Raw genomic sequence first — 10,652 nt, forward strand, 5'->3', positions numbered from 1 at the left:
TGTAAGGATGGCTCTGCTGCCGTTTTTGCTTTGGGGGAGGATGTGCTGCAGAGCGGGGCTGCCCTGGGTACCGTCAGAGGGACAGGGCAGGATGGCTCTTGCTGCAAGGGATGGCTGCAACGGGTGAAGCTGGGGCTGCAGCCAGGGCTGCCCAGAGCTGTCCTGCAGAGCAGCTCCTGCAGTCCTCAGGGCTCTTGGCCAGCCCAGGGCATGTGCCACCTGCCAGGGGCAGCTGTCAGCCTGCCTGGCAGCTATAGGGAGGTGTATGGACGCTGCAGGGGAGAAGTTGGAGGTGGAAGAAGCAACCCATTTCAGGGCAGATTCCTCCTGCTGTGGAGATGGTTCATGCTGCATGGCCAGGGCTGTTCTCAGCTTTCTCCTAAAGGGAAGGGAAAGGCGCTGTCCGCTTTGGCTGTATCACTGAGACTCCTGCACTGTCACCCTGAGCACCACCAGCTGGGCCTCAGATCTCCCTCAGAAAGCGCCTCCTCAGCCTCCTCTCCCTACAGACAGCAGCAGCAGCACCTTGGCTTGCAGCATCTCTGTTTGTCTGGCCTGCCCTTAAGACCCTGCTGCCAGGGAGATGCCCCTGGGCAGTGCCCTGTGCTGGGAGGGGTGTGCAGGGCAGAGCTGAGCCCCCAGGGCTGGGCTGGGCTCTGGCAGCACTGGCAGGGATGGGGCTTGGATATGGAGAAACCACTCCCAGTAGGCACAACTCCAGGCAGCAGAGAGCCAGACCAACCCTTGGTATCTCATCCTGTCCAGCTGCACAGGGAAAGAGAGAAGGGTTTGGAGAAAATTATTTTTAAACTGGAGAACTCAAAAAGTTCACTTTATTTTTCAGGAAAGTTTTAAGTGTGATCACGCTGAAATCAAAAGTGGTGGAATTAACGAAGGGTTCCTGTGTGGTTCCAGCAGGTCTGACTGCACTGGGGCACAGGGAGCCCTGTTTTCCCTTTGGGCTCCGCAGTGTTCAGGCTGAGGGCAGTGCTGAATATGAGGCAGAAACTCAGCAGCACAAACCCGAACTCAAATAAAGTTTAGCAAAATTCCCTTAAGGGAAGAGAAGTAATTTTGAGGGGATTCCAAATAAAACACATAGGATTAACTTAAAGACTTGGTCCAGCTATTCAAGTCTTCTTTCAACAGTCCACGATTCCCAGAGTGAAGAAATGTCCAATCAGGCACTGCCATTTCCTTTCCAGACCACTATAGAGGTGATAATCCTCTATAAATAACGATAACCCAAGGCTGCAAATGTCCAACAGCAGCTCCATCAGCCATTTCCTCCTGCTGGCATTGGCAGACTCGCGGCAGCTGCAGCTCCTGCACTTCTGCCTCTTGCTGGGCATCTCCCTGGCTGCCCTCCTGGCCAACGGCCTCATCATCAGCGCCGTAGCCTGTGGCCACCACCTGCACACGCCCATGTTCTTCTTCCTGCTCAACCTGGCCCTCAGCGACCTGGGCTCCATCTGCACCACTGTCCCCAAAGCCATGCACAATTCCCTCTGGGACACTAGGAACATCTCCTACTCAGGATGTGCTGCACAGGTTTTCTTCTTTGCCTTTTTCATGTCAGCAGAATTTGCACTTCTCACTGTCATGTGCTACGACCGCTACGTGTCCATCTGCAAACCCCTGCACTACGGGACCCTCCTGGGCAGCAGAGCTTGTGCCCACATGGCAGCAGCTGCCTGGGTCAGTGGCTTTCTCAATGCTCTGCTGCACATGGCCAATACATTTTCCCTGCCCCTGTGCCAGGGCAATGCCCTGGGCCAGTTCTTCTGTGAAATCCCACAGATCCTCAAGCTCTCCTGTTCACACTCCAAACTCAGGGAACTTTGGCTCATTGTGCTAAGTGCTCTTCTATATTTTGGCTGTTTTGTGTTCATTGTTTTCTCCTATGTGCAGATCTTCAGGGCTGTGCTGAGGATCCCCTCTGAGCAGGGACGGCACAAAGCCTTTTCCACCTGCCTCCCTCACCTGGCCATGGTCTCCCTGTTTGTCAGCACTGGCTTTTTAGTCTACCTGAAGCCCCCTTCCATCTCCTCCCCATCCCTGGATCTGACAGTGTCAGTTTTGTACTCGGTGGTGCCTCCAGCCCTGAACCCCCTCATCTACAGCCTAAGGAACCAGGAGCTCAAGGATGCCCTGGGAAAACTGGTGACTGCAACTACAGAAGCAATAAATTCTCTTTTCTGCTACAGAACCTTCAGAATATAACTCTTTACAATTACAGCCTTTTCCCCCTATTTGTCTATTTTTTACTATGGCCACTTTTTCTATTGTTGTAATGTTTCTCACAAAATACTGTAGTATTACTCTTAGCATTTCTACATGAATATCCACCTTTCTTTTGAAATAAAAAGACTTAAAAGAGGCTTGTCCTCTTTGCATTTAAATAAAAACAAGTTATTGCTCTAAGCTCTCTATCCGGATTCTTCCTGAGCCCTTCTCTGTCTCTGCCTTTGAGCAGAGGTGGAGGGAAGAAGACTCCCAGCACAGCACCACAGCCATGGACAATGGCCCTGGCTCTTCCCACATCTGCTTTGCCTAACTCCACCCTGTCCTTCCCAGCCCTGCTGTGGCTATAAGGCCAGAGTGCTCTGGCAGCTTGGTCACTGTCCTGCTGCGTGTCCCTGCTGTGGCCACAGGCAGGGCCAGGCCATGGGCACTGGTGGGACACAGCTGGGCTCCAGCACAGCAGCTCCATCAGGAAAGGGCATCTCCTGAGGGCAGGGCAGGGAGGCTTCACTCTCCTCCAGAACCACTCTCAGGAGAAGGCCTAAGGAACAGACTCTGAAGAGGCTTCTTGTGTTCCTTGTTCTCCCAGAGCTCTGTGGGATGAGATCAGGGTCCCAGGGTGGCCTTCAGGGGACTCAGGTCTGGGGCAGGTTTTGCTCATTGGTGGCCAGTGCCCATCAGATGCTGGATGGTCGTTGCTAAACCTTCCTGGGGCTCTGCAGCTTGTGCCAGGGCTGATGGCAGGGGAAGGTTTGTCTGGAGGGCCTTGGGAGCTGACAGGAGAGCACAGGGGACCTGCAGGGACAGAGTGTGCCAGGGACCAGCAGGGAGTGGAGCTCACTGGGCACTGGCCAGGGTGGGGTCACCCTGAGATCAAGCACTGAATGTCTGCTGTGAGCCAGGAGAGCTCTGCAGCCCAGGGACACAGCAGGCACAGGGAAAGGGGTCTGGGCACTGACTCCTCTGACCCTCAAGGATCTCCCCCAGGAGGGTCCAGGGCAGCCCTGAGCCCCTCTGGTAGCCCTGGAACAAGGCAGGCACCTCTGAGCCCCTCCATGGCCGCGCAGAGCCTGTGTGGGAGGGGGTCAGTGCAGGGAGCAGCTGGCATGGGCCAGGAGCAGAGCAGGAGCCCGTGGGGGTGCAGAGGAGCCCTGGCAAGAGGCTGCCCTGTCCCTGGGCCAGCAGGAGCTGCCTGAGGAGCCCTGGGGCCAACTCTGTGCTGTGCTGGGCAGCAGGGCTGGCCCTGGGACAGCAGGAGCTGCCCGAGCTGAGCATCTGCTGAGCATTCCAGGCACAAAGTGGATGTCCCTGACCTCCAGGGCCTCCAGTTCCTGCTGCAGGGCCAGACAGGGCTGGGCTGCTCTGCAGGGCTGGGGTAGGGCCAGGGAGAGCTGAACAGGGCAGTGCCAAGGAGAAGAAATCACTGGATCTTTGGACATACAAGTCCCTGGAACTTTGAAATGCCCTGTGGAATTATTCCACAAGGCTCCACAATGTCTGAATTGCCCCTTGGTTCCACGTGGCCCCCATGGTGTCACAATGAACACTTGGTTTCATGGTGTCTCACAGTCTCACTCTGGTCCACTTGGTTTCATGAGGCTCTGCAGTACCACAATGGCCCCTTAGTTCCATGATGCATCACAGTGTCCAAATAATCTTCTCCATGAGATCCCACAGTGTCACTAAGGTCCCCTTGGTTCCATGTGGCCCTGCAGTGTCACTAAGGCACTAAGGTCCCCTTGGTTCCATATGGCCCCGCAGTGTCACTCTGGTCCCCTTGGTCACACCAGGCCCCACAGTGTCACAAGGCACCTTTGGTTCTGTGGGCCCTCAGTCTCTGTTTTGCTGGTGGACAGGGTCAGCACCAAAGACACAGACACCAAGTTCAGGAATTGTGTGATTTATTATATCGCAAAACTGCAAAGAATCACAGAAGGAGCAGCTCAGCAATGCTCCAAATCATCACCACCAAAGATTGCCTTCAGTGATTAAGATCCAGCCCCAGCTACCCTCAGGCTTTACCATCCCCCAGACCCACACAGCAGCTGGGGAAGCTGTCACAGCCAAGGGCTGCAGAGCCACTCCTGGGCACTGGGAATTCCTGCACGTGCCTCCAGCCCCAGGTGAGGCTCCAACCCCGCTGGGAGAGGGCCCAGCTATGACAGTGCTGAAGGAACAAACTGACAGCACTGCTAGTGTGGCCACATCTGGTTTCATCCTCCTCTTGGGTCCCTCCCAAAGCCTGGCCAGGGCTCAAGGAGGAACCAAGGGAGGTGACTTTGACCATACAGCCCCAAACAAGGCCCAATGTCAGATTTCAGGGCCTTGTCTGGCTTCTAAATACAAAAAGGTCAACACATGTTTCACTAATGAGTGGATACATCTATCACAGCTCTAATGACCATCATATTTCATTAATGAGCAGTTACAAAGATAACCTTTGGTTGGAAGGTACATCCAGAGGCCACCTTTGGCTCAGGGCCTGCTGTCCAGGCCTCACTCAGGGCTGGTGTCCAGGCCTTGGCACTTCAGGGACGTGGTTTAGTGCTGGGCTTGACACTGCAGGGTGACCAGCTGGACTGGATGAGCTTAGAGGTCTTTTCCAGCAGAAAGGATTCTATAATTCCATTATTCCATCTGCTGGATTCAGTCAGGTCTATGTTGGCAGCATTACTTTGCTCCAAAAGATCCCTCTTGCCCAGCTCCTGTGGCCTGAGGCTTCAGCTCCTTCAGCTCCTGGTGCTGAGCTGCTCATGCTGAACGACACGACTCGGAGAGAAGAACACAGTACATGCAATTCCTTCTGGGACACAGAGAGGGGATTTGCACAGACATGTGCCCTGTGCAAACAGGAGCATTGTCTGCTGTGGCCTCCTCTCTGCCCTTCATGCCTTTCAGTGCTTTGAACCAGCCAAGAGCTTTCTCCAAGAGTGCAATGGAGCAGCTGTTCCTGCTCCCAGGCCTGGCTCTCTCCAGTCTCTGCCCTTGCCTGGTTCTGTCCCTCATGCTGTGCCCTCTGTTCCCCCAGGCCTCGCTGGCTGCTGCCCAGGACTGTGGCACTGGCACAGATCCAGTGCTCCAGAGCCTCCTTTCTGTGCCCTTGGAGCTGCCTGGGCACAGCAGCCTTTTCCATCTGGAAGCTCCCCATGGACAGGGAGTGCCCAGCTCCGTTCCTTGCACAGCCTCCAGGAGCCCAGGGCTGCCATCTCCAGTCCCTGCTGGCCCTGGGGGCTCCCAGGTGCCTCAGGCTGCTGTGACACCGCTGCACACGGGAGGGAAGAGGGGCAGGGGCTGTGCTCAAAGTCAGCTCCATGTGCTGCTGCTGCTGCTGCTGCTGCTGCTGCTGCTGCTGCTGCTGCTGTGGGGTCATTTGTGCAGCCCTGGCCCAGAGTCAGGGATCAGATCCTGCCAGTCTCTTCCAGCCCTGGCTGCTCAGAGTTTGGGCCTTGGAGCCTCAACTGTCCAAAGGCAGCTGCTGCTGGTCCCTCTGTGTGCCCGTGTTCGGCAGTGCTGCTGCATCAGTCTGTGCCCAGCAACGGGGAAAAGCCTCAGCCCTGCAGGGCCAGGAGCTGCCGGGCTCTGCCTGAGCAGCTCAGCCAGCAGGAAGGGAGCTGCTCCACACAAAACCAGGAGGAAAGGACATTCCTTTGATAGGACATGTTTTCTATTGAAAGGAAAAAAAAAAAGGAAAAAGCTAAAAAATAGGTAAATTGTAAAAGATAAGAATAAAATCCAAGTGTTAGTGCAAAAACATAACATACAGTTAATGAAAAAAACCAAAACATAAAGGCAAATTTACATTCTTTGAATTAAGAGGTAAATGATCTTTTTAAAAAGAGAACTCAGTTATTTACATTGTAAATGTGCTGATGGCATGGATCCATCTTTGTAACCTCAAAAGCCTCTTAAAAGATTTTGGGCTTTGTTTCCAACATTGATATTTGAAATTGTGGTCAAAGCAAGAGGAAATTGCTTAGTGCCCTTCCAGCTCCAAGCAGGACTGGGAATGGAAACTCTGTCAAAGCCCAAATCCTTTAGAAGATGACCTTCCTTCTCAGCCTGGGAATGAGCTGCACATTCCCTTTGAAACTTACAGGGATTTCTTAGAGACACAAAGTCCCACTTACGGCTTTTTGCTCTGGTTTGGAAGTGCAGAAGGGCAATTCTCCATCCATCAGCTCCAGACTGCACTGCCTCAGGAGCATGGCCCACTCACCAGCTTTGGCCCACTCTTGGCACTGCTAGAGGAGGAAGAAAGTGCAATTACACAATTCCAGCCAATCAAGAAGGAAGAATGGGACAGACAAAACACCCTGTGCAGATCCAGGCGTTCAGCTGGGACTGTGGAGAGTTTGGGTCGTTGCCAATTGGATGTGTGTCCCCAGCTGCAATCTCTGGGCCTGCAGCAGAGTCTCACTCACCTGCCAAAGCAGAAAGCTCAGGCGCTGTGCTCACAACGGGCTCGTTTGATGCAGAGCTGTCAGAGCAATGTGAGGGCAGAGCCAGCCCAGCTGGGCCCAGGGCTGAGCCCAGCAGAGCCCTGGCAGAGCCCAGAGCAGCCTCAGCACCCGCAGAGCCCGGCTGCAAGGAGAGAAAGCAGAAACCGCCCGTCAGCTGAGGGCTCCTGTGCCCTTGTGCCAAGGCCTGCGGTGCCCAGGCCATGCTGGCTGTGCCCAGAGCTGTGCCCAGAGCTGCCCATCCCTGCTGCCTTTGGCACAGAGCAGGAGGGCAGGACGTGTGCCCAGCCTGCAGCCAGCCATGGCACATCCAGCCCTCAGCAGCTGCCCAGAGCCAAAATGCAGCTGGGCAGTGACTGAAGAATGAGTTGCATCTGCCCCAGCAAAGGGGGAACCTTTGGTGCCCGGCCAGGCTGTGCCATGCCCAGATCTGGGAGCATTCCCCTGTCTGTGGACTCACCTGCAAATTGGGCCTGGAGCCTGGCTTTGAAGAAAATACCAGAATCCAAGTCCATCATCTTCAGCTGGCCAGGCTGGGAAGAGATTGTCATCCTTGAGGTTGTCCTTGGTGTCTCCAGCAGCAGCCCGACCTGGAACAGCTTCTCCAGGGGCTCCTTCTCCTGCCCTGGGGCCAGACCAGGCTCTCAGGTCTCTGCCCAGGGCCCCAGCCATCCATGAACAGGACAAACAAAACCAGGGGGATGGTGGCCACCAGTGCTTGCCACATCAGGTCTGCAGCTCAGCTCCAGCCCAAGAGCTGCGTGTTCCCTTCTGCTGAACCCTGCTCAGAGCTACAGGCAGGACAAAACCAGCCTGGTTTGCGTGCCACTGATTGCCAAGACATGCATGGAGCTGGTACCTGCCAGGCCCCTGGATCCAACTGTGCACGTGGATATCTTCAGTCTTCTAGGGCAGGGAAACATCCTTCACCCAAGGATGACAGAAAAGATCTTCTAAGGATGGCCTGTCCGAGGGTTGCATGGACAAACACCTCTTAATGACATCTTGGCACGCTGGGGAGAGAAACCAAAAATCACCAGTCAGTTGGAGAAGTTGCCCCCCTGTTCCCATGCCCAGGTCATGCTGGGTGTGCCCAGAGCTGGGCCTAAACTTCCCCATGGATACTCTGTTTGGAGGAGAGCAGGAGAGCAGGACATGTGCCACCTCCTCAGCAGCTGCCAGAGTGGGATGCCCATGAGCCCGCTGCTGTCTCCCAGCACTGGTATTGCCCCCGTGCCCAGAGATGAGGATCCACCTTGAGAGAGCCATCGTGGGAACAAGATCCGCCCCCGGATGATCTCCTGGCCCCTCCTGAACGGGTGCTTCCCCATGACCAGGTGGCACAGCAGGAGGCCCAGGGACCAGATCGTGGCTGCCTCGCCGTGGTAGCGCTGGTGCTGGATCCACTCTGGTGGGCTGTAGGACAGGGTTCCTGTGGAACACAGACACAGCTCAGCAGGGGATGCTGCTGCTCCCAGAGCCTGGCCCCAGCATCCCTGGGCATGTGGGGGCTGCCCCAGAGGCACACGGGGTGAGCGCTGCCCTCTTGCCAGCACCTGGGACTTGTGCACAAACTCGGGGCTGGAAAAGAAGCCACTGGTGCTGGAAGAGGGCAGAAGAAACCCTAGGAAGGCCCAACCATGACACACAAAGGAAAAACCCACTCCGTAGTGGAGAAAATCCACTCTCCTCCCCACCTGCATGGCCCCCAAAAATCTTAATAAGCCAAGGCAAACAAGGGGAGTGGAGCAGTCCAGCCCTTCCTCGCCTGCACACCAAACCGTCCGGGGCACGCGGTCAGACCTCCCTCTCTGCTACCCCCATGGGGGTTTGTGTTGGGCTGGCTGCCCCAGCTCCAGCCCCAGCCCAGGCCACAGTGAGTGTTGAAGGCTGTCAGCAGGGCTGGGAGCTGGCCCCCCTCACACCCCCACCCAAATCAACTCGGCTCTAGCATCAATCCCATCCCGGCTGCAATAGGGGGAGGCCCCAGTGCTGCACCCAGGCTGGGCCATGAGATGCCCAGGAGCACCCCCTGAGAAGGCTCACCTGCAAACTGGGTGTAGGCTGTGTCTTGGAGGAAGGCGCCACAGCCAAAGTCGATGAGTTTCAGCTGCCCGCTGGCCAGGTCGAGCAGGATATTCTCGGGCTTGATGTCCCGGTGCAGGACCCCGCAGCTGGTGCAGTGCCGCACGGCCTCCAGCACCTGGCGGAACAGCTCCCGCGCCTCCTCCTCTGGCAGGAACCCCCGCTCCGCCAGGAAACCCGAGAGCTCCTGGCACCGCTCCGGACGCTCCAGCACCAGCAGGAAGCTGTCGGGGAGCTCCAGCCACTCCAGGAGCTGAATGACACCACCACAGCCACAGGACACCTTGGCCAGCAGCACGATCTCCAGGGGTGCGCTGGTGCCGTCGGGCTGCGCGAGGAGCACGATGCTGTTAGTGGGGCCGAGGCCGTGCCAGGCCTAGGGAAGCCCTCAGCCAGCCCTGGATGCTCTGCACGCCCCGCTCACCCCACGCCCGCTCTCCCCGCAGGGCTCCCGGCGGCTCCCACCCTGCCGGGCCCCGGCTCCTCGCCGCCCGGCACGGCCCGGCTGTAGCCGCTGGCCCCGCTCACTCACCAGCTCGCCCCAGTGCCGGATGCGATCCCGCGGCACGCGTTTGATGGCCACCTGCGAGCGAGGGAGAGCAGCGGGCTCAGCTCGCCGCCCGTCCCGCCGTGCCCCGACCCATCCTCCTCCTCCATCCCCTCCGCCTCCGCCCGCCGCCGGCCCCGCCGCTCACCGGGGCGCCGTCCGAGATCCGCGTGGCCGCGAAGACGCTGCCGAAGCCGCCGCGGCCCAGCAGCGAACCCAGCCGGTACCGCTCCTGCAGGGCCTCCTGCGCCTTCCCTGCGGGCGGGACGCGGCTGTCAGCGCTCGGCCCGGGGCCAGCCACGGCCCCCGAGCGCCCCTCACCCGCCCCGGGCCCGGCATCCCCACCCGCCCCGGGCCTCGGCGGCTCGGGGCCGGAGGCCGCGCTGTCGAGCGGCGGAGCTCGGGCCGGGGAATCCGCAGCGGAGGCGGCGGGAGCGGCCGCGCCGCGTGTGTCCTCCGCGGGCCCCGGGAGGAGCCGGGGCCGGGGCCGGGGTCGGGACTGGACCCTGCGTCGGGTCCGGGGCCGGGCTTGGGCCAGGCGGAGCCGAAGGGCGGCGATGCCGCCCCCACACCAGGCACTGATGCCCGCCCAGCAGCGCCACCGCCAGTACAGCCCGAGCTGGGCGGAGGCGAGACCGCGGCGGGACGGCCGGGGCCGGGCACGGGGCAGCCCCGCCCGGGGGCGGGGCGGGGGCATGGCCCGGCCCTGCAGGGGAGAGGGAGGCGGGGAGAGGAGAGGGACGCCGGGTAAGGGACCCCGAGATAAGGGTGTCCGACAGCGGGAAAGGGAGAGAAAGAGAAAGAAAGAGAGAAAGAGAAAGAAAAGGAGAAAGACTATTCAAAAGTATCTGTTTTGGTGCTGCCGCCGCTACTGCTGCCGCTGCCGCCGCTGCTGCCGCCGCTGCTGCTGCCGCCTCTGCCGCTGCTGCAACTGAAGCACCGGGGGAGTTCGTCCCGGTGTCCGTTCCCCGCTCGCCCCACGAGCCCCACGTTCGAGCCCCGCGCGCCCCGGGGACAGCCCCTCCGTCTGCCCAAACACGGGAACTTTGCAGCGCTGAGCACAGATGCAGAGCCCTGACTCCTGCACACTGGCACAGCGATCCCCTTGCTTGCTGCTGTGCATTGTCCTTGCTGAGGGTCAAGCACTGTCGGGCCACCTTCCCTTGGGGTAGGATTCCCACCTGAGCCCAGCACTGCACTTACACCTCCAGTGTTGCTTTCCAGTAAAAACAGGCGAAGGAAAACTGTGTCTGGCTCTTGGTATTTTAGAGTGTCTAAAATCACTAAGTCATCCATCCTAGAGGTGAGGTGCATCTGGA

The 10,652-nt window shown here is 58.4% G+C and overlaps 2 protein-coding genes across 2 annotated transcripts; one reads left to right on the top strand and one right to left on the bottom strand.

Moving 5' to 3' along the window:
* The first annotated feature begins 1,257 nt into the window (after nucleotides 1-1,257).
* LOC135441524 (olfactory receptor 14A16-like) lies at nucleotides 1,258-2,223 on the top strand. The gene has a single exon (XM_064701080.1). It carries the CDS (start codon nucleotides 1,258-1,260, stop codon nucleotides 2,221-2,223), a length of 966 nt encoding a protein of 321 aa, XP_064557150.1.
* A 5,384-nt stretch (nucleotides 2,224-7,607) lies between these two features.
* Nucleotides 7,608-10,039, bottom strand: LOC135441523 (serine/threonine-protein kinase pim-1-like; the record flags this gene model as incomplete). Its single annotated transcript, XM_064701079.1, has 5 exons — nucleotides 7,608-7,714; nucleotides 7,957-8,133; nucleotides 8,748-9,114; nucleotides 9,319-9,369; nucleotides 9,482-10,039. Coding segments are annotated over 5 exons (1,260 nt in total), but the record flags the coding sequence as incomplete, so codon positions are not given.
* Nucleotides 10,040-10,652: the final 613 nt, after the last annotated feature.

Source organism: Zonotrichia leucophrys, unplaced genomic scaffold (genome assembly GCF_028769735.1).
Source record: "Zonotrichia leucophrys gambelii isolate GWCS_2022_RI unplaced genomic scaffold, RI_Zleu_2.0 Scaffold_328_57872, whole genome shotgun sequence".
In the NCBI taxonomy this organism is placed as follows: Eukaryota; Metazoa; Chordata; class Aves; order Passeriformes; family Passerellidae; genus Zonotrichia; species Zonotrichia leucophrys.